Source organism: Rhopilema esculentum, chromosome 7 (genome assembly GCF_057945365.1).
Source record: "Rhopilema esculentum isolate cy_ngs chromosome 7, ASM5794536v1, whole genome shotgun sequence".
Lineage (NCBI taxonomy): Eukaryota > Metazoa > Cnidaria > Scyphozoa > Rhizostomeae > Rhizostomatidae > Rhopilema > Rhopilema esculentum.
In genome coordinates, this window is record NC_142821.1 from 5,405,707 (window position 1) to 5,429,435 (window position 23,729).

Genomic DNA, 23,729 nt, shown 5'->3' on the forward strand with positions numbered 1-23,729 from the left:
TTTGGTTCAATTGAGGTTGACAGTATCACATCAAGAAAAGGTATTGATAATGCTATTGATATTGATAAAAAGTATGCTTTTTGTACGCGTATATACGTGTACATTTTGCAAATTCGAATTTATCCAGGAAAGGGATTTTGGAGAATAAAAACTTTTATATAGGAGAATTATAGTTCAATTAGATAGGAGAATTATCAAAAGAATCATTTGATTTCATTAACTACAAATTCGTGATGGACTCATTTTGGCAGGTTAATTTTTATATAGATAGGTTTGGATACTTTAAGAAGCATGCAGAAATTGAAAATCTGCACTGTCACAAAGACTGGCAAAAACATTGATTTACCAAAGTTCCTTAACAAGGAATAGATCCTATGACAAAATGTCTTTCCTTTTGAATCAACATTTTCTGTGCTCGTGATCGTATTAAGGTAACAGCCTAACTGGCTGGCTAACTCTAGGGGAAATTAAATAAAATTTTATGAGCAGTTGCACCTTATAAAATCTATCAATTGAGCTCCTGTAAAACATTACGTTTTGAGAGCATTAAAGGCTACTTGAGTGTCTTTTTTCTAAACATTTAATTTACAGCTCAACATCAATATGGTTATCTGTATGAATTGTAGCAGTGCAGCTCTGCTATGCGAAACTCTCTTTTGCAAATGTTTGTCAGCATTTTTGCACTGGGTGTCAGCTTCGTACATTTTCTAAAATGGACTGCAGCTGACACCCAGGTTCTGAATGTGAATAAACCATGATATGGTTTTAATTTTGTAGCCTCCTTTGTCTCAACGACACACAATTGTGTCAATAGTTTTTAATCATGACTTCTCTCGGTTTATACAAGAGTCATTCTATTAAAAATAATCAGACGTCAATAAACAGATTATATTAATTAATAGATCCAGAATTTACCTTTTCCTCCGTAAGTATTTTCTAAGTTAAAAGCTACGTCTTGTTACGTTTAGTTGCATACCTTGCACTTCGAGTTTTGCCCAACATTATCTTCGAAATCATGCAATATCGAGGACAACTTAAAACAGTAATTAGTATATAACAAGTCTTGCATTTTATTTTGTATCTTCCTTTGAGTCCTCTTTAGTGGCTGAATCAGCCTCAATTTGCTTTCTAGGAAGCACAGACCAAAGAATGGCATTTTCAATGAAAGTTTCTAGCTCAATAACAGAGAAAACTGAAGCTCCAGCCCAAAGGCTGATATTTCCACCCAAATCACAAACAAAATCGTTACAAGAGTAGGCTTCCCTTTGCCTAATTGTTTCAACTTCAAAGTCCTGATAATAGATGTTCACTCTTAGGATACTTTGGTAGAGCTTGTCTTTGTTCCAGTTGTCACCAAAGGTAGATTGATTCCCGTACGATTGCTTCAGATCACTAAAAATCTTCTCAGCATCATTTAAAGCTGACCTCGTAGAATGTGACAGCGATGTAGTAAACTGCTCTTCGTAAAATGGATGAGGACAGTCGCATTAAATTTCCCCATTCTCAAATGTATCATCAAACTTGGATAGACAGTCAATCTCTTGGCTACTTTTTGCCACTTTGAGCTTTCCTTTAATCAGGTATTACTGCATGGGAAGTATTTTCAGTGCTGATCCAAAAAGAGGAATGACACTGCAATTTGATGCATTCTTTGTCGACAGTCGTTTGGCGCCTTGAATTTTTATCTCTAGTGCCATTTTTTTATTCACTTTATTTGATGTTGGTTTACAAAATAATAGCTAAAAAACAGCTAATTAACACCATCCCTCTGTGTTTTCAGTTGCTATTATAGATGTATTCTAAAAAATGTTGATTTGGTTGTAAAATATGAGACAAGTCTCATTCATGTAAGCTTGCAAGCCTCGTTGATCTAAATAGGTTTAAACATAGAAACCATTTACTCAGCTATAATCTGTTTTATAAAATCTATGGCCATTATAGCTTCTATAGCCAGACGATAAGCTGACATAAAATTCAACTAAAACTGTAAGTCGTAAGTCTGAGATAAATCAGAGATGAATTTCCTAATGAAATTTTCTTTTACGATGCTAGCAATTTTTTTAGATGATTCTTTCTGCAAGGTCAGTATCTGCAAAGAACGTAGTAAATTACATTGCATCTCGACAACTCAAATTTCCCAAAAAGAAAGTAAGTGCACCGCTTAAAGTGCATTCAAGAGATGGTCAATAGATTTTCCTTTGTGGAAAATGAGATGGCTGCATGTAACAATGGATCAATCTACGTCAGCCACAAACAAATGCGAGCAAGGCTGCAAAATTTTGGGAGCGCGTCGAGGCCTGCTCGGTCACGACTTACTACGCTTTGGATATTTAGATATTGTGAGATGTGAGTAATGGGAGACTGGAACGAGAGTTATTGTTGTTGTGACTAGTGAGCGAGAGAGAAAAGACGGAAATTGAAGTGGAGATATAGGCTGGATAGGTAGCAAAAAATGTGGTAAAGTTAAGTTGGAGAATATTGAAGAAGAAGAGAAACTGAAATATTGTTTATATTTGTTTTCCTTCTTGCATGCTTCGTTACAATATCACTAAGAATTTGAAAGGAAATTGTCCAGGCAATTTGCTGCTGTAGTGAAGTGTACAGGAAAAGCTAAATTTTCGAAATGACCCGATTTGTGGCCTGACTGTCCAAAAAGCATGAAATTTCAACCATGAATTAACGTCACGTGATATGAAGAAATATATGAAGAAGAAAAAATGCTTACTCGAAACTCGTTAAATAAAAAGTGTTGCCTTTTTTCATAACTTCTTTAAAACTTAATAAATTAAGAAAAATTGATAACAATTCAGCTTTATTCAGTTAGATTTTGGAATTATAAAGAATAGCCTGCCTGAACCCCAATTTACTGGATCTTATAAGAAGAGTGACAAAAGAAAACATAATTATATTGACAAATGGATCGTGAAAAAATTCGTAGCCTACAGGCGTCCTGAACCTTAATTTATTGGGTTTTATATAAAAAGGATATATTCTTGGAGAGGGTTGCTCGCAATCCCAATTTTCTCCTAATGAATCAGCTCTTTTGTATTGATTCAAACTAGAACCTTTCAAAACTCTCAGGCTTCTTCCGTCACAGTGCAGGTGAATCTTATTTCCTCTCTTCTCTCTTATCTCACTGTCTAAACGTCATTAAACCATTTGTTTCGAAAAAGGGATAGATGTTGGTTCGTCTAACATTTTTAAACGATACAAAATTGGCTACGTAATAATTGTTGACTGTCAATCAGGGCTTATGTTAAGTACAATTTCTGCTAAAGAGTTAAGAGGAAATTGACAATTTTAATGCGTGAGAGTTTTGCTTTAATGAGTTCAAGCGTGACAAAGAACCGAAATGAATAAGACTTGGAGAAATTGTTGAATTAAAACCGGTTTTCGTCACTGACATTTATGAGCCTGAATGTGACGTAACTATTTGAGTATCCGTAAAGGGAATGGGTTGAGAGAGGCAAGTTAAAAAGGAGAATTCAGTAATCTTCATTTTGAAAACTCTTCAAATAGTACTTTGTTGCAACGGCACTTTAATTTGGTCACAACCAAGTATGTTAGATATTCAGTTATAACTCCGAGATGGCACTTAATCTCATTTCAGCAACATATAGCAAATGCAAAATTTATAAAAGAACAAGAAAACAATAAAAAATCTCAATAAAGATTTTTTAATCATTAGTATGTGTAAGAGATCAATAAATTGACCCCGCTGCGTAGCGTAATGAAAAATATGAAACAAAGTAAGTAAGGTACTTAAAAAATGCAAGACAATTACATCTGTAAAGAACTACAAGAGGAATATATAATACTTTCCAGTATGCTTACACTCTCCGAAAGGCCGTAGCCAGGACCGAATGTCCTGGAGCAAAGCTAGGGGAAGAAAATTGCCCCTCTAAGGAGGGCTTTTGGGTCCCATTTGCCGAAGAAATAGGTGAAGCATCCCTTATTTGCAGACAAGTTTAAAATTTTTCTGGCTTTGTACCCTTAGATGGCAAAATCTTGTGACTTCTGCTCTGCACAGTGTGACCTATGGAAACCAATAAACAAAAACTTGCTTACGTTTGAGTCTATTTCCGCTGCTCAAAACAAAGGCAAGTTGCTCATCTCAATATTACTGTAATTAATTTGGTATTTCCCACGGTCAATGGTCATTTTGTTTTCAATATGTCATTTTCCGTGGGAGGTAATTAAAGCTTGATCAGAGTGGGTAAATTTTACCTCATAAAAAGTGACGCGGTAACACGACCCTGTAGCAGAAATTCATTAGAAAATAGAAGGTAATAAGGATAATTCATCTCTTTCACAAGGTTTGGGCCAAAGCGAAGCAATATATCTAGTGTGGTGGAATTACGATTTTAATTAATAGAGAGTGCGGGAAAATATAATTATCTTCGAAATCCTGTTGTCTGTAAAATTACGATTTTACCCAGACAAAAATAATAAAAAGCTGTAATTTGGCACAAAGGTTCCATACAATACTGGGAATAACCAGAAAAAAGCCCTATCAATTGGTCATTGGGAATTCCTTATTTGGGCAAAATCTCATATGGCGCACTGATCAGCAGGGGTTCAAATTTTGATGTCGCTAAAACCACATTATATGTACATATTCTGAAAGACAGTTTCATGCTGAACAACTTTTATTCAACACACGCTCTTACAATGTGGAAATAAGTACTTTCTGGTCAAAAATAGCAGATAAGGGGCAACTGGGCAATAGAATGTATACAGTGGTGGCGCCAGGGGAGGGCTGGGGCGCTACAGTCCCTTCATCGGAAGCATCTAGCCCCCCTATCGGAAGAAAATTTTAGGTTATTGTCGGAGCAAATTTGACAAAATAACGTACAAAAACTGCATATTATAGTCAACTGCAACTGCAACCCCTCTGTCGGAAGATTTCTGGCGCCATCTCTGAATGTATATAAGTTTATTTATGAACAACTTATATATTATCCAACAAGGAGCAGGTTAAGAATGCCGCTAAACATTTTGAAATTTCTGCCCGGTTTAAGTCAGCCCGGGCTGAGTGGGTATTATCATACTTTATCTTATTCACACACTTAATGATTTTGCATCGATAGAATTTGCGATATAAAATGAAAATATTCAGCAAAAGGATCAGCCATTTTTTCCGCGCGCTTTTCAATATTCACTCGTCCCACTTTGTTTCTGCTCAATCACCAGTAAATTTGCATATGTTAAAGGGTACGTATGTTAAATAAAAGTTATTCAGCATGAAATTATCTTTCAAAAGATGTACATACTATGTGGTTTTAGCAACATTAAAATTTTGAACCACTACTGATCAGTGCGCCATTATGGTATTTGCCCAAAAAAGGAATTCCCAATGTCCAATTGATGGGGCTTTTTTTCTGGTCATTTCCAACTTAGTATAGAACATCTGTGCCAAATTACAGCTTTATCTTATTTTTATCCGGGTTGGACCGTTTTTATATCTAATTCCACTACACTAATCATAAAGTCAGAATTTGCCTCTAGGCTGCAACACCGATATCGGTCCTCTTTGCACCGAGGGACAATTCACTCTTGCAAATAGCGTACGAGATTTTCCTAAAAACAAAAGGATTTCTGGGGATTTTCAGCTAAAACAATAGGATTTTCACGAAAGGTATACGAGATTTGTGTAGAGTGATTTGCCCCTCGCTTTGCACAGCCAGAAGCCTTTCAGGTACTAGGGTGAAAAAATTTATGAAGGCCGTTTGGGAATCTCTTTCCAGTATGATTCCGTCCAATATTGATGAAAGAAGTCGGACGATCTACTGAATCTCCAGTTAAAGGAAAATATTAAAGTTAAAGGAGAGGGAAAAACAATAGAAATCTGGGAGATGGCTCCCGAATACTTTGCAGGAAAGCACTTTTTATATTTCCTCTTCCCAGGGAATATCTGTCGAAATACTAATTTTCAAGCTTTATAATAATTTTTTAAAGCTCGGTAGTTGGCTGTCGATAGTCTTGAGAGAATGGTCGGCTAATGTCAGGCAAATAAGGCCTGATCCATCTGCCGGTTTTAGTTTTAGATTAAATTTTTGACCTCAAGAGTTGAATTTCAAGCATTAAAATGCAGTGATGAAATCTCTTGGCAGTCGTTCTGTGACCTAGTTCGGCCCGAATGCCTTAATCCTGACATCCTCAAATTATAAGCCAACAAAAAGTTATTTTCTACTTTTGCAAACGAGACCTTTTCTTGCCAAGTAAGGCAGGAGCTGAATGGGGATGCGAATTTCGTCGAATTAAACAGCGGAAACGAATGGAAGAAATTATTAGATACGAAGGACATTAATTACGATGCTAGAAAACCGTATAATTGCGGTTACTCATCATTACCGTGATTAGTAATGCAATAAACTTTCTTTAGAAACTTTCCCATGATATTGTCCTCAAGTCTTTCAGATATTTTACAAACTGTTACGCCCCGTATCTCAACTCAATATCCCACCTTATTGCTGCGTCAACTAGCCGAATTATTTTCAGTTCTAATGTGATAGCTCAAGGTTAACGACAAAATTGTGACTCAAATAAAGCAAGGAAAGGTACGTCAGAAAAACGAAGAATGATTGCGTTTCTCTGGATAGCACAAGGTAAGATACACATCTTGTGGCTTTCGCATCGGATTTAAATCCATTTTGAATAAAATGCTTCACGCTCCGTTCTAGTATGGTTGCTGTCGCAGAAATGGCACCAGTTAATCTCTTTGCCCAAGAGTAATAACAAATAGAGCTTCAACTGTGCATTTTGCAATGATACAAATCGCTAATAAGCATCAGAGTTAAGCATATGATTAGATATGAAACTCCGTATTTATCCTATCGATGTTTTAATTGGTACCCAGGCCAAAGACTCTTTAAAAGAATCAATTCAAAAAGGAAAAACTTCTGTCCACCGCAAAAGGACGAAAAAGTGTAGAATTGATTTGACTTGATAAAAGATATCGATCATGGGGGAAGGTGGCAATTAATGGAGGATTGCAGCCTTGAATATTTTGAATAAAATTTATCTGCATTGATGAACAAATAGATGAAATTATATGAATGCCTTTAATGTGGTCCATGCGTTAATACAGGCCCAGTCTCTCCTAAGGGTCTCGGCTACGCCATTAGTCCTGAAATTTTGTGTTTTATCGATGTATCTATTGTACTTTTTCATTGCTTAGAATTTGCATGCATGAAATGAAATGATCAATGTTTCAGCTTTTGTGATCGTACATGCATCAAGATTCACCGAAAATCCAGGTGCAAGAATAACTAAAGCGTTGGGGGACAATGTTGCTTTGCGGTGGAAGCATACAATTTACCGACCAAGCGAACTGGTCAGACTTGAGTGTGGATACTTGAACGCATCGAGACAAATGACAAAGTTGATGGAACAGCTTCCATCCGAAAATCAGCCAAGAACTACAGTGGCAGGAACGAGGTTTGAAAACAGAGCATACATAAAAGACAGTGCTCTTGTTTTGACGAATTTGCGTGCAGAGGACACTGGTATATACTTCTGTATCATGAAAGTATACGACAGCCAGCAATTCAGAACTGTGACAGTCCGATCCCCGGATTCCTATCTTTCGATTGGAGGTTTGATTTTTACATACATGCTTGCCATGTTGTAGGGTTGGGGTAACATGACCCTTGTCCGGAGTCCTGCATTGGGAGAAGGAGAAGGGGGCACGGCAATATGTATACATCTTTCATCGAGAAATGGTTCTAGCATTAAGCTAAATGTTATCCTGAACCCTGAACTCTCCTTTGGAATAAGCCTGATTAAACTTCCTTTGATATCGAATGACCAGATCATTTTTCTATTTCTCAACGTCTCCTGCAAGCTAAATTTTTTGCCCCCCAGTCAGTCTTGAATTCCTGCTCCCTCTTTGGCCATTTCTTCCTCTGCCACCCCAAGACCAAATTTGCTGCCCTTGCCATATTTACCTGGTATCACACGTTTAAAAAACGCTCCCCGGGCTGGTTAGATAGGGAGTGTTCACGAGACAATAGAAAATCATAGCAACACCAAAGCAAGAACAGCTCTTTCCATACGGCAGTGGCGGAAATTGGGGGGGGTGTGGGGAGAAGGCAAATGCTTCCCCTTTTCTTGCTAAATTGTCGGTTCAAACATGCTTTTGTCTGCAAATTTGCTGAAAAAGGAATACTCTCAACCCCCCCCCCCCCCAACGGAAAAATTAATTGCCGCCACTGCATACGGCATTGCTTGTTATGTCGCAGACTGATAAACTATGATCTTCATTATAGTATAAAGGTTTAATGTTTTCATTTAGGACCAAAGAGCGACGAACGAAGTGGCATGTCATCTTCCACAAGAACAACCATTATTGCAATCATCGTTGTTGTTGTGGTTCTAGTTGTGGCTCTGTTTGCTTTCTTTTTCTTCAAAAGGCGAGGTTTGTGGAACGGTTTCTTACATAAATATACTATTAATATCTTAAATTGACGGCTTCAAATCAAAGAGATTAAAGCCTCTCTGCCCTGTATAACGGAGACACAATATAATATGATATCCACTTAAAATTAAACGCAAAAAGGATTCGTATTGCTGGGCTTTTATCTATCGTTATGGCGATTATAAACTTCTTCACTAAATCTTTATCAAAAAACAAAAGAGACATATATCTGGCATTTTTGCACAAGGAAAATCGCTGTACTACGTGATCAAAGCGGTTTTTAATTTGTATATGGTTGTTTCAAGAATTCTTAGAATAATTTTTATATGGAGAGAATTTGAATTGAAATTGTCATTTGTCGATAGAATCAAGCAACCAGGGCCGCATTTACGTCTGTTGATGCCCTGGGCCCAAAGTTGATTGGGGGCCCTTAAAATTTACTCAAAACAACGTGTCACGTCCACAGTACTTGGCTAAACATAGTCATAACCAACCAGGTTAATATTCACTAAATAGTTTGATAGTTAAAAACTATAAGACACGAATAAACTTGTATACATTTCACATATCAGTAAATTTCCAATAAATCTACCCTTTGGTTCATGACGCTAATGTCGTTCGTCTTTACTTAACTGCTGAAATATTTCGATGATTTTATTGGGGTTCAAAATTCCAAGCACATCAAAATCTGCTGCCATAAACATAAGGCAACAACGCGTTACTGTGACGTTGTGGACCTCAGTTCAATCTTTTTCTTTACCCTGTTCAGCGCGGTGAAACATTTTTCACCGGAAGCACCTCTGTATGGCAAATTGAGCCAAAAACTATGGGCCCGGACCCAGTGGGCACATGGGTAAATGTATCGCTGCAAACAACTGTTTTTGATCCAAATCTTATTTACATTTTCAGTAGAAAAATATTGTAAACCCTCGGATAACTATACTTACTTCTTAGATTATTTTCGCACAAAACCTGAAATTTTGTTGGTCCTGACGAGCATATTTTGATATGCAAAGTATTTGTGGTTCACATTAATTATAATCATACCCATGGGCAAATGTTTTTCTCTGTTGGTTGTAATCAACTCCTGAAACGTTAAGCTAAATGTTTGATCTTTTAAGTTAACCTTAGCAGATGTTATGTTAATTCTTCCTGTTCTCAGTTTATCAAGTCCATATCACGAACCACAGTTTCGACCCAGTCACCGTAAACGCCACAGTTCTTTGTTCAAAATATTCTCATAATGTCGCTACTTCTAAATTTCTTGCCATAGCTATTTCTCCATGGAATCCATCATAATTAGATGAAGCACCTCTCTTTTTTCATATCTTGGGAATAGCTATATTGCGAATACAAAAAACATTTTTATATTTATAATTTTTGATTTTGAATCTGAAAGAACACCATAATTTTCTATTAAGAGCGCGAAATCATCTGAATCTGCTGCGAATGTGCTGACATATGTCTAATGAAAGCAGCTAGATTCGGAGTCTGCCCCCAAAGTTGCATAAAATATCTGAGGTCTCAGGCCTGGTTGCTTATTAAAAAAAGGCGAAGAAATTTTTGTTATTGCTTGGCTGATATGTTTTTAAGAGCATTAACTTGATAATGAAAGAGCATGTACTCATGACGTGGCCATGTTTTCCCTGTTTTTGCACATTTAAACGTTTTCACGTTTTTAGGTTATTTCAAATTGCATCCAACCATCGCTTTGCTACTTTATAATAGCTAAAATCTACATGTGTCTATAGATCCAACCAACTATATTTTTGCTAAAAATCCAATGCAATATGCGATAACCATATTTGGTATCACAATGTATAAATTTCCGAAACAAGCTATATTCAATCTCTCAGTTATGAAAATTACTGTTTACTTGTATGTCATGAAGTGCTCGATGCCGTATAGGCAGAGCTCTGAAATTCTGTGCATTGAAATATTCAAAACAGTAAAATAGTTGATCCCACCTTTTATGCAGAGTATTTTTAAATTACGTCCGTCAAATTATTCATTAAGAAATCCAAATAATCTAGCCCATGTTAGACCTAATCAAACAACATTTGGATCCAAAAGTCTTATGTCAATCGGGCCACAGATTTGGAATGCCTTACCCAACGTTTACCCATAGTTTTAAGAATCTAATAAAACAATGGGACGGACCGATTTGCAAATGTAGTCACAGAATAGAGAGTCTGCCAGTAAACGCAAATTACTCTTTAACTTAGTATCTATAATTACTTTAGTATGCTAATTGGTAGCTATGTTCGATTTTGATTAGTTAACTTGGTATATTTATGTATATATTGTTAGCTATTGTTTTTATACCGAATTAAAATAAATTTACAACAACAACAACAACAATAAAAACTGTAACTCGCTATTTGGTGTATTGAGCAGAATCTGGTGTAGGAACAGAATTAATAGGACGGCGAGAGCTCGGAGTTGCAACTTAGAACCGTTCTGTTCTATACACAAAAAACCAGTCTCGCAGTTAGTTATTGACAAACGTGTGGATAAACGATTTATGTTTCCTTTTTTTCAACAGATCACAGCAAGAGAAGAAGGTGCGTTCTAGATTTATTACCATTTGTTCCGTATTTATCATATTTAGCTTCTACTGAAGAATGTATCTTACAGAGTTTATTCGAGGTGGAAATTGTTAAAGCATCCAAGCAAGGCTGCGCTACAGTGGGGCGTCGGGAGTTACTGGAATGTGTGGGTCTTACACCCACTTGCAAAAAGTTTTGCCATGTAAGGGTGCTTGGTCGGCAAATGCTCAGAGTTGTCAGCAAATTAAGTATTGCTCACCCTCTTTGTCGACAAATGGGACCTGAGCAACCCCCACCCCTTTGGCACAAAAGCTAGCGGCGGCCCTGCATCCATGATGTTACCTGTATTGTTGATGGAGTGTTGCTGGCTGGTGGTTGATGCTTTAATTACAATAGTCAGAACTACGAATGTGAGGCGTTAATTGTTATACTTTGTAAATTACTTTTATACTAACTTTAAGCGATTGCACTTTCAGAATTCCAACCAAGTATGACGATTCTGATGATGTCAAAAATGGAAATGGAAATTTCTCAAACAATGGATCATCGAAAAGTATGAAAGAGCAATCGGAAAAGGTATTAATTACTAACAAACCAACTTTAATGTAATTGCAATTTATTTTGTTACTAGCATCTTTTGTCATGTCAGATGTTTTTGCAGTGCAACTCTTTTCTGATCTACATCTGTGCTTGTTCTTGTTTGTATTAGATCATTATTTTCGTACAGGTCATGAACTCCATATAGGCTAGGGTACAGGCAGGCTGAACAAGATATGGCTTTGCAAATTTAATTTTAAGAAAATGTTTCTCATGTTAAAATTTTGAGCTGGCCTCTATGGAACTACGGACAATGTCCTTGGATACAACCTCCACTTTTATTTTATTTCATATTTCATATTTGATTTGTTTAGGGAGGGTTGCCCTTCAACAGAAGTTGTTTTTCAAGGGGCCCTCCAATAGAAAACTAATTACAATATATAATTAAAATACTAGAAAATAAAAAACCGCAATATTAAAAACACGGTTACACAAGTGTTTGTTTCTGTTTCTGATAATTGAATGAAAGGGTAGCTCTTTATCGGGGAGGTTTTAAAAGGCCACTATACGCCAGAAATAGATCTATGATATCAAACAAATTTTAAAGCATTTTTAAATTTGCTTGTTCGTCTTAAGAAGGCCCTGCCCACCAAGAAATCTTCACCTACCGATCCGGGCCGTCTGCTCCTGAAACGTGTTTTCGTGAAAGACTTGCACCTTTGACAATGGTTATAAACAGTAGTGATTTAGTGCTAATGTAATGTAACATTCTGATATTCCGATCATCAATTTAGCGTTCATTGACAACATCCGATATTGAAGTCGTATCAAGCCCGATGGAGGCTGTAAAGAAAGCGAAAAGTGACAGAAGCTTCTCATCCCATCAAGCTTACGAAACTGTCCCCGATAGAGAAATCAAATTGAAAAGGCAACAAATGGATTCATGGCCTGAGCCCCCAACGCCAACAAAAACCACTGCCGAGAAGAGAGACAACATTTCTTCCAGAACACCCCCACCATCAAGAACACCACCACGAGTTTTACCAAAGCCCCCGATGCAAAAGGCTGTTAGTGAAGACATGTTCGTGTGATTTCACACACACTGCAGTGATCGTAAGGACAGAGAGACATCGAGGTTTTGAAGTCGTCCCTCTCACAGGTCACACGCTCTGACTATTTTTACTCGTCTCTAATAGAAAGTGAAAATTAGAAATATCTAGGGGTTTAAACTGTAATAAAATGATATTAGACTTAGAGGAAGCCTCCCAGTGAAGATTAGCAAAAAGTATCGGACAAAGGCCGACATGCATTGTCTCCCCTCCGAACGCTCTTCAACAACGCCTTTGCACGAACAAATAATTGCGTACACTTGACGTTGGGAATTGACTTACCATTTTAAGAGTAGTAGCAATTACCTTTCGTATTCCTGAAAATTTATTCACTTGAATGGGTTTATAAAAATTATAATTTTATTGGTTTTGCTATTTAATTAAAGTGCTAGCCAATCGTAACTGTGCCAGTTAATTGGAATGTGCTAGTGCAATAATTTTATGCAAGGTGAAAAAGAAACATAAATTGGTCAAACCCTAGAGAAGCGTGAAGTGGCTAATGTACTGCGAGTAACAGGGTAGCTCTGAAAATATCGACTTTGCAGGCGATGTGGTATTTCTGTAAACACAATCTCTCCACTTATCCTGCATTTACTTAACAGCAACCTTAACAAGTTATTATACTACGTACCCAATCGGGGAAAACCAGTTAACATTTCCATGGTGCATTAATAACTTTCAATGGTAACATTTCCAAGAGCTTTAAAGTTCGAAAAATGTGCTAAAATTTTTTCGCACTTGAAAATACAAAAGGACAATAGTAAGAAACATGAAAACAAATCTAATTTGATACACAGCAAGTATTAGCAAAGTAAGGTAGGTCACCTTTAGTTAGTTTATATATTCGTTTCTGAAAATTATAATTTATCACTATCATGTTGTCACACTTTGTTAATACAATTTAATTAAAAGAAACTTTGAATTATTCATAAAGAGTATTGTAGAAATGTCTGAATATAATTATATTTGAAGTTAACTGCTACTTGATACTGTTAAATTTTTCCTTCGGATTGTTTCCAAATTTTCTTTGTTCTTTGATACCTCAGTCATCTCTGGACAAGTGAAAAGATTCCTTCAATTTTTGGGCTAGGAATAGGTAAATAATCTACATATACTCGCTGAAAGGGATTTTGAACTGAAATTTAGCACTGCCAATTTGAATTTTCAAAAGTTGCAACACCCTATGCAATCCATAGTAATTACCTTCCTCAATTTATCAACTAGATTTTTTGGCAGTGCACATCATAGTGAACAGGTCTAAACACGAAAAATTGAGAAGACATGCACAAATGTATATGTATGCACAATCATTCTGCTTTCAACAATAAAAATGACAATAAGCCACACAAAAAGACATTAAGAATCTGCAAGTTAATTGCTTTCTACATAAGAATGCAGGAATTTATTAAAAAAAATAAAGAAGGTATATTTAGCCACACAATTCAAAGCCAAAGTCCTACTGTAAGCAAACAAAAAGTATTGGTTAGAAATAAGAAATAGTGTATGTATTTTTATGTCTTGCACAAAAGAAAAAACACACAGATACATATTCTCAACAGTAAAATGAGTAACAAATTTTCTATGATGGATCCTGAATAAAGATTTCATCAATCATGGTGCCTAAATGTCTGCATCACATTTCCAACAGGTATGAAAAGAAAAATTTATTAAAATAATTAAAAAATTTTTCACTGCATGACTCTCTTGCCTTAATCAAAGCAAGGATACTCAATTAATGTTGAGATATTAATCACCAATGTTTAATAAAAGGCCTTGTTAAAAAATAACAAGATAAAACATGTCTAATTAGAGTGGTGCTAGCTCACTGAATCACTTTCTTTCAAACTGAGTCTTTTAACAGTTTCATATCCAACAATTATAATGAGACTGGTTGGCACTGTTGATAAAATTCTGGCTGAAAGACCTTTAAAAACAGCTCTGACACCTTCTTCAGCGTACAATACTCTGGCAGCAAGCAGTATTGATGTACCTCCTTCAATCTAAAGAAAAACAGAGCAATAAACAAATTTGGTGGCAAATATCTCAGAATACAATAAAAGACTCATGCACTGGATTGTTTGTTATTTAATAACAATAGTTTACTCTGATAAAATCAGAAAAGTAACAACAAAAGCAAAATCAAGAGTGATAGCAATCATGAGAGAAACAATTTGATCTGTTAGTGAACAAACAGGATTCAAGTGTGCTAAAAGAAAACATGAGCAAGTGACACAACTGAGTAAGTGATTGAGTTATTCCTTGGAACTCTTTCCAAATGTGGTGGCTTCAATGCCTCCCCCCCCCCTGGTGTAGGCAGTCCTCCCTCATAGCAGGCCTGGTGTTACTGCAATGGACCCCATTAGGATTTATCAAAAGGTTCCATTAGGATCTTGTCAGGGTTTTTCTCATTAGACCAATAAATCATATAATCCTATAAGATCTTGTTCAGGGACTGGTATAAGGCCCTATGGATCTTATGCAGGAACCAGCAAGATTAATTATCACTAAGTTCTTGGAAATACTTGAGATCTAGTTAAAAACTTGCAACAATGCAATTTTTTCTTAACAGGATACTGTGTAAGATGTTATTAAGTTCCTATAAGATTCTTTCTTTCATATCTTAAAGGGTAATGTATAGGATACAAAAGTATAGCATTATTGGCACCTTTTCTGCAACTAAAGTGGCTGTGAAAATCAAAAGCTTTATTTAGAGCTGCCATACTTTGCAGACTGGATAATATTTCATACCTGAAGTCTTGTCCTCACAATATCTAATGGATTTGTAAAAACTGCTGCAGTTATACCAGCTAATGGGCCAGACAAGGCTTGGATGGCAATTTTTGGCATGTCACTTGGTGTCATTTCTGTAAGAATGCCTGTATACGCACCATAAGAAGCCCACCAGATACTGGAACTTGGTGCATACGTCAAAAGAGAAGCAAGATACCCTCGGTAAAATCCCTTTACACCACTCTCTCTCCATATGATTCGGATAATTTGAACTGGGCCTTTAAATTTGTTTTTAGCTGCTTTACCACTCATATCAAGAGTTTCCTGCAATGATGCATCCTGCCCTTGAATCATTTGCTTTTGAGAGATGATGTCTACTGGAACAGTGATTGTTTGAGCTGCAAAGGATGCACAGCCTCCAGCAATAAGGCCACGAGTAAAGTTCCCATAATCTGCAGTCATCGATCGAATAATTTCATAGGATGTTGCATAAATCTGACCGGAAACAATTGTAAATGAATTCGTTATGAATCCCTTGTAAAAGCCACGAATTCCTTCATACCTGTATATCTTTCTAAAGGCATCAAAAGTTCCGCGGTAAAGAGACCTATTCTTTTGTAACTGCAATCGTGTTTTGATCAGAACAGGAGGGTATACAACCATACGCACAAAGAAGAACAGTGATGGACCAATGACATAAAACTTTCTCTTATCCAGCTCGTGCCATTCTATATGCTGTGCTGCAGTTCTGGTTTCTTCTTTACTTTTATGCATTGCATGTGTAGACACCCTTATTTCTTCACGTTTATGAAATAATTATGTTGCAACCAAAACGTTACAGCATTGAAGATTATTACTCAAATTGCATTGAAATCTTGAAAGATTCGAACTACACATTGTCCGATTGCCACTGCATTTAATTCTTTTGGCAATAAAAGCATCAGGGAGCATTCTTTCTATTGCAGTACTGCATTGAGCCAACTGCGGCTGCGGCAGACATTTTCTTATGTTAAGTCTCGTTTTGATATCGAGACTTGTCTTTTTCTGAGGTGACAACAAAGATGGCAGCGGGCTTACCTGTCAAAACTCTTGACAATTTACGCGCTCACTTTCTTGAAGATAAGAAAAACCACCTTGCACTCAATTCCTGTGTGAAATATGGTCCTGAAGAAATATTGCATTGTCGGAAAAACAACGAGCGTGTTAGTCATATATTCAATCACAAGGTTGGTCAAAGTCGGCATTGTCATCGTAGCATCTTACTATTATACAATAGTATATGATATCAAGTGATACATATATAAGAATTTTATATTATATTTATCTCCTTTTGAATACATAGATTGAATAACAGTTCCCATCCAAATTAGCACTAGTAAGCAAGTTCTATGTCAGCTAATTTTATATCCGCCAAAAGTTCCTTCTTAATTCCAATCTTTGAAGAGCTTTTAATTTTCACAGGTGCCTGAGGTGAAGCCAGTGACAAATCAAAAATCATCTGGTAGATGCTGGATATTTGCTTTGCTAAATGTTATCAGACAACAAAGTCAATGTATCTTCAATGTTGAAGAGCTGGAGTTTAGCCAAACACATCTTTTCTTCTTTGACAAGATTGAGAGGTCTCATTTTCTGCTCAAGACATATGCAGACCTTGCTAAAGTGGGTGAAGAGCTTGATGGCAGACTCTTGATGTTTTTATTATCAAATCCTCTTGAAGATGGCGGACAGTGGAGTATGTTGGTAAACCTTGTTGAGAAGTATGGAATTATGCCAAAGGGGTGTTTTTCAGATGCATACAGTTCAACAAACAGTAGAGCCTTTGTTTCAATGTTGAATAACAAGGTAAGAACATAGACCTTTGTTGGCATTTATTAAAGCCTTGCTCTAAGCAAAGTGGAGTTGCTCCATAAAATGATTTAAAAATAATCACAAGGCAATATATGTCATATCTCTAAATGAATGCCTAAATGATATGGCAGCTTGTTTTAAAGTTGCTTCCTTTTTCGTGGATTCATTGAATGCAACTTCTTGTAAATTGCAGTGGCCTAGTGTGATGTGTTGAAGTGGTTATGCTGTGTTGGGGCTGGTCAACAGACAACACCCCTGTTGGAGACCAGGGGTTAACCCCTGAAAGCTACAGCTTTTCAAGGACATCTGTTTTTAAGATACAGGAATTTCTACCATTTCAAAAATGAACACCTACATCACAATCCTAAATAAATTTAATAATAATGAAGATATTTGTTTAACAGTCTGACTGAGTCATCATGTTATGTATGTTATCAAATAGATGAAATATATACATTTGTTTAATACCTAGAGCCAAGGCTAAGGGCAAGAGAAGGGTTTGGGGGTTTGGGGGGTTTGGGCCTCAATTTGTGTTTTTTCCACCTTGCTGTTAGAAACTGCTAAGCGTTGTAAATTGTGCTATGAGTCCCTGCGATAAGTTATTGGTGGTAAGCATAATCTACTTGTACTGCAGCTCAGGATGTGTTTTTAACTTATGATTTTGCCAACGGAAGTCTGATTGCAACCAAAGGCACATTATCAGCTGTTACCTGTGAGCAGAAGCATTTGAGCTGCGAGAATGATGCCTATATTACATATGTAACTATAGTATAATATGCATGACTTCATTGATATTCATGTCAAAAAGGTCTGAGGTGCGAGCCCAATAAGTCTAGCATAGCTGCAAGCATATGCAAGCTTTTCAGCCTAGATTATTTAAGAACTTAATAACTGTGTTATAGAAAGCATCATATTAGAGTTCAATCTCAGAAATAAGAAACAATCCTGGATCCTTTATAACAATTTAATGTTGCCAAATATATGAATATTTGATAAACTTTTTCAAGGTGAATGGGTACCCTGAAAAGGCAGACCCCCATACCATCCCTACTTGAGTGCCAGTCCCTCTAGTTACTAGCATACCTTGATGCACATTACTAGCATACCTTGATGCTGTGCCACTGGTAAATTGGCTTGCTGTGTTGTTTCTTCCTGTTAGGTGGCTTTCTCTTTGATTGCTTCTTGTAAAGGTGCTTCTTGTAAAAGTGTTTCCTGTAAATAAAGTGGCTTCCTGCTAAGTCACCTCCTGAAAGGATGCTTTCTGTTAAATTGCTTCTTGTAATGTTTCCTATTTTGTGTAAAGTTTCCTGTCTTAGTTCCTGTAAGGTGGCTTCCTATAAAGTGGCTTTCTTCAGAGTGGTTTTCTTTTTAGTGGTTTCCTGTTAAGAAGTACAGTGGCTATGTTTGGCCAAGGCTGTACCCTTCTATTGAAATACATAACCCAAATTGTCAACTGAGTTGATGTATATAGCCAGTAGCACTACTCATGTTCAGACAAGATATTTATTGAAGCACTATAATCAATTATTTTTGAATCACATTTTCCTTTTTTAGTTAAGAGAGTTTTGCTACAGATTGAAAGAGATGGTAGTGGCAGGAAAATCAGATGTGTACATTGATGGGAAAATTGATTCCATGATGCAGGAGGTGGGCTTTTTTTATTGTCTGTAGAAGGATTTTGAGCATTTAATGAAAGCAAAAATTTTCAGCTCTATGCACATCATTATTTACATTTCAATTTCCTTGCAAATAATATGGCAATGAATGAAGCTCAAATGGGTCAATCTCAACTCATAAAGCCATTTCCAAATTTTTTATCAACAGCATGAAATAGATAAAGCCAAATATAACAATTAAAAGTAAGCCTTTGACCCAGGGAAACTCTTGTTTCATATACATTGCTAATAAAACTCTTCAAAAAAGCATTCCATGTGCCATGTGCAAGCATGGGTCCATTATAGTAGTTTTCCGATATGCAAATAATGTTTGCTTTTATGTTACCTTTGCCACATCCGAGGGGCAAATCACTCCATGAAAATATCATACATCTTATGTGGGAATACTATTGTTTCATCTGAAAATCTCTTGAAATTATTTTTTTCTTGAAAATCTTGTAGGCTTTTTACAAGAGTGAACTGCCCCTTAATCTTAAAGCTATTTGGGTGCCCTGTTTCTGTGTGTAATTTTTTGGCCTTTCACAAATGCAAATGCAACATTTAAAACGCAACTGGTTGAAAAATTCTTAACAACACTTTGTGTTGAATAGGCTATCAAGTATTTTTTACAGAATAATTTTTATTAGAATATTCAGGCCTAGAATCATCCAATTTTAAATAATTATAAGAATAATGCTAAGCATACGCTTGTATATTTGTGTCTCACTTTTACATCAGTTTATGATTGTCAACAAAATTGTTGTTGTTTGATTGCCCCCTTTGCTTGACAAGATACATTTCGATAAAAAAACCCGCAGTTTTAAAGTTTTTGCCCTTATCACGCCTAGGTTATATTCCATGTTATCTAGGTGTCATTCCATGTATACAAGGGTCTTTTTGTTGTGCTCAACATGCTAATTATCAATAGCAAGATGATTTTTGTATGAAGATTAAGTAAATTTTAGAGGGAAGGGGTTTGAGGGCTAAGCTTTACGCCGAATGTGCGCCAATTATTCATTTTGTCTTTGCCAAAGCAGAAAAAATTTCCCTCATTTTATTTGCCCAAAACAGCAGCTGCAGCATCCTGGACCCGTCCCTAAGCCTCATAGACACGTTTATGTTGTTTTTATATAGGCACAATAAATATACTAAAATGCGTGCGGTACAATATGATGAATAAATAACGATCAATGTAAGTAAATTGTACCAGGAAAATTTTTTTAAAATAATTCAATTATATGATAATATATAGGCACGTCAGAGTAAATAGCGTGTTGCTTTGTGTTTTCTTGATTCTCATATTCTAAACACTGTTTCATCTGAAGACTTTTTTATGTTCCTACTTTTTCACGTAGATATACAGAGCATCTGCAATTTGTCTTGGACTGCCACCGACTACTTTCACTTGGGAATATTACGACAAAGACAAAAAATACCACTGCCTCAAGGACATATCTCCCTACACCTTTTATCATAAGCACATCAAGCCAGTTTTCAATCTTGAGGATAAGGTAAAGCTTTTGCTTCTTTTCATTGCGACAGTGTCCGAAAAAGTGTTCATCTTCTCTCCTGAGGATACTCTAAAGTTTTAAACGAAACATGGCGTAGTTTGAGCGTTGAGTTTTGTTTTCTTTTTTAATAGATTTTTGCATAATCACCCCCTTGTTGTCTGGGCTCTGTCTACAATTCTATTTCTCAAAACATTTAAATGTCGATACCTGATGGAAAAATTGGGCTGCGGTGCTATTCAGATGTGGTTTATTATTCGTGGTTGTTTTTCTTAGGAAACAGTTTCGAATTTGGTGTTCGAATTAAGATGATTTTGAACAACATGCAAGTTAAAGAACAACGTTTCACCTTGCAATCGTTTCACAAATAGATGATGTGGTTCTATCGAGGATGTCAAAGGGCATCAGATGAATGGAAGCGAAAATTTTTATTACGTAGGGGGAAATATATCATGCACACAGAAAATTAGAATTCAGTGGTGTACAGTGACATGAGACAGACTGGGGGCATTGGGGCGCTATAGGGATTCCACAGGCATGTATCTGGAATGTTTTTAACACTGAGCTGCTTTGAGTCAAAATTTCTGGGATCCTTTTCCTAACATAATTAAATAATAACCCACTGTAAGTGCAATAGTCCAACGATGCAGGAGATTCTCAAGGCTAATGCATATCCGGCATGCTTTGCGTAGCATCAATATTTCCAATATTTATAAATGATAAATAGAAGCTTCAGGATTTTGTGTTTTGTTTCCATATTGAAGTTAACATCATTCGTTTTGTTCAGATTTGTCTTGTAAACGATCCAAGGCCAGAACATCAATTTGGTAAAGTTTACACTGTAGATTACCTCAATAACATGGTTGCTGGCAGACCGGTCGTGTATATAAACCAGCCTATAGAGGTACTGCGAACTGCTGCTATACGATCATTGAAAAACGACGAGGTATGTCAAATACCTTTTCTATAGATATGTTATTGATAAATGAATTACGTTTCTACAATATACAAATGAGGTGAAAAAGCGTCTTGTCGGGTTTTGCTGTAGCTTCGAGGCTCCTATCTACCAACTGCGCTTTGCAGCGTACATAGCAAGTACCTTGAATTTGGTAGTCTCGCATCTCAACTTTTGCCCAGCATTTCTGCTGCCACGGTTTCTCGTTTCTTTCAATAACTGTTATAAACCCTTTTGAACGAGACAAGCGGTCAGGCGCTTACCTAACAAGCCAGGTCAAGCAAACTATCGATTTAAACTTGATGTTATATTCAATTTTTGCAAAATATTGATAGTGCTATCAAAGACTTTTATGAAATTTGATGTGTTTTAGCCTGTTTGGTTTGGTTGTGATGTTGGCAAGAACCTTGTAAACAAAAAAGGTGCAATGGATTTGAGTGTGTAAGAGCCTTATGTGTTTTTGAAATCTACTTCCAGTTAAAAAGACCTTTGATTGAGCTCCCTGTCAAATGAACACTAAATTGTAGTTGTGGTTCCTTTAATGGGAAGCCAGTCTACCCCCGAACCTAACCAATATTCTAAAGGACTGAGCAGGCACTTTAATCTATCGTACCAGTAACAGTGGAAAAAGTAATGCAATGACGAATTGTATTGGCGATACATTGAAAATAATACCAGGAGAAGAAAAGAGTTAAGAAGGGCAATGACACAAACCAAAGCCAATGACACATAGATGAAGTAATTATTATTCGCATTAACTGTGTTTCTTAAAAGAAAAAGCACTTTTCCGAAACCTGTGTAACGGCTTTGGTTTTTGCTGGATTTTTCTTTGATTGATTGGCAGTATAGACTCATGTTCCTGTTCTGTGCTTCCTGCATACCAAGCTATTTATCAGCAAGAAAAGACCTAAACAACGTAATATGTTTGATTGGTAAGAAGGAAAAAATAGCTTTGAGTAGATGAACACTCCCCCTTACTGTTGTGAGCTACCCTACTTCTATTGCATTATTTATAAAAAGTCTTGAACAGCTTTTGTTTATGTATTTATTAACGTCTTTCAAATACCGCTCCTGCTGAAAAATCTAAGGGATGTTAACTTTGCAATCTCCCATTTTATGTTGTAAGGTTACTTGCAAAGTTTACGTACTTACTTTTTGACTCCGTTTATGTTGACTCGGCGTCTTGTTTCAATATTAAATATATAATAATATGATTCCAGGCATGATCACGATTTGGTGTTCGGCTTCTCAATGCTCGGTCTTAGCAAAGGAGAAAGACTTCTCGCTGGTGCAACCATGATGACGCATGCTATGGTGTTTAGTGGTGTGCATATAGAGGTTCGTGGCGTACTCATTTGGAAGCATCGATAGTTTTGTACTAGAGCGGTGTCAGTGTAAAGTCAAGGACATGACCTGTTCCCAGATTTTTTTCGGTTGAATGTAAAAATAAGCTTCAAAGTGGTTCTGAAGTGAAATGATTCTAGCACACCCTTACCTTTTACATTTTCCATCGGATTTGATGAATTAGAGAAATGGTCCAATAAAATTGTGATTGGCATTTCCGCCTCAGTCTAAGCCGTTGCCATAGGCGTAGGAGAGCTGCAGCTCCCTCCTCCCCCTTACCAGGCAAATTATATCACCCATTATGGCAATTCTGTCTGAATTCCCCCCAAGCAGTTTGTATTCGCTATGCCAATGACTGTGGCACCGTTCCATGCCTGTTGCACCAATTTCAAATGGCCTCTAAAATGAAACATTTCATAAAGTTTTCTGATTTTGGTTATAATTCTTCTTTCCATGCTGTAGGAGGAATCAGAGGAGAGAAAAGAAGAGATAAGTGAAGCACCATGCAAAGTCTCAAGGTGGAGAGTGGAAAACTCGTGGGGAGAGGAGTCTGGAAACAAAGGCTATTACGTAATGACGGATGAATGGTTTGATGAGCATTTGCTAGAAGTGGTCGTAGACAAAAAGTATCTTTCAGATGACGTCATCGAACTACTTAAGCAAGATCCTATAGTACTGCCAGCTTGGGATCCGATGGGATCCTTGGCCTAAACTTAATCATACATCAATTTTTTTCGCTGTTGAACTTCTTGAAATTAAATTTGCTTTGATATCATATTTTTTTAACAGTAGAAAACTATATGAATCAATGAAATTTACCCGAATGGTTAGATGTTATGAAAACAGTATTCTGATTCCGAGAGAAGCAACATTCCGAATTACCGAGCAGTTCAAAAAGATATGTTATTACTGATGTTACTAGGTATCTGTTGAAAATCATGCTTTTCATAGCAGATGTATCACATCCTGCAATATGTATGCAAACGAGGAAAAAATTGTCTATGCAGACTGATACTAGCAGGCGTTTGTTTTCTAAATAAGTTTTACTTTCTATGCACGAGTAAAAGATTTTCCT

The 23,729-nt window shown here is 36.5% G+C and overlaps 3 protein-coding genes across 3 annotated transcripts; 2 read left to right on the plus strand and 1 right to left on the minus strand.

Moving 5' to 3' along the window:
- The first annotated feature begins 6,200 nt into the window (after positions 1 to 6,200).
- Positions 6,201 to 13,320, plus strand: LOC135683516 (uncharacterized). Its single transcript, XM_065198782.2, has 6 exons — positions 6,201 to 6,608; positions 7,218 to 7,598; positions 8,297 to 8,419; positions 10,965 to 10,983; positions 11,445 to 11,544; positions 12,300 to 13,320. The coding sequence occupies exons 1-6, from the start codon at positions 6,581 to 6,583 to the stop codon at positions 12,594 to 12,596; spliced, it is 948 nt and encodes a 315-aa protein (XP_065054854.2). The 5' UTR covers positions 6,201 to 6,580; the 3' UTR covers positions 12,597 to 13,320.
- A 586-nt stretch (positions 13,321 to 13,906) lies between these two features.
- Positions 13,907 to 16,340, minus strand: LOC135683517 (solute carrier family 25 member 44). The gene is made up of 2 exons (XM_065198783.2): positions 15,363 to 16,340; positions 13,907 to 14,614 (listed from the first exon to the last, which is right to left on the minus strand). Exons 1-2 carry the CDS (start codon positions 16,116 to 16,118, stop codon positions 14,432 to 14,434), a joined length of 939 nt encoding a protein of 312 aa, XP_065054855.2. The 5' UTR covers positions 16,119 to 16,340; the 3' UTR covers positions 13,907 to 14,431.
- A 35-nt stretch (positions 16,341 to 16,375) lies between these two features.
- On the plus strand, positions 16,376 to 23,478 carry LOC135683973 (bleomycin hydrolase). The gene is made up of 8 exons (XM_065199392.2): positions 16,376 to 16,570; positions 16,806 to 17,186; positions 18,747 to 18,839; positions 20,203 to 20,358; positions 21,143 to 21,301; positions 21,684 to 21,751; positions 22,531 to 22,648; positions 23,117 to 23,478. Exons 1-8 carry the CDS (start codon positions 16,406 to 16,408, stop codon positions 23,363 to 23,365), a joined length of 1,389 nt encoding a protein of 462 aa, XP_065055464.2. The 5' UTR covers positions 16,376 to 16,405; the 3' UTR covers positions 23,366 to 23,478.
- The last annotated feature ends 251 nt before the right edge of the window (positions 23,479 to 23,729 follow it).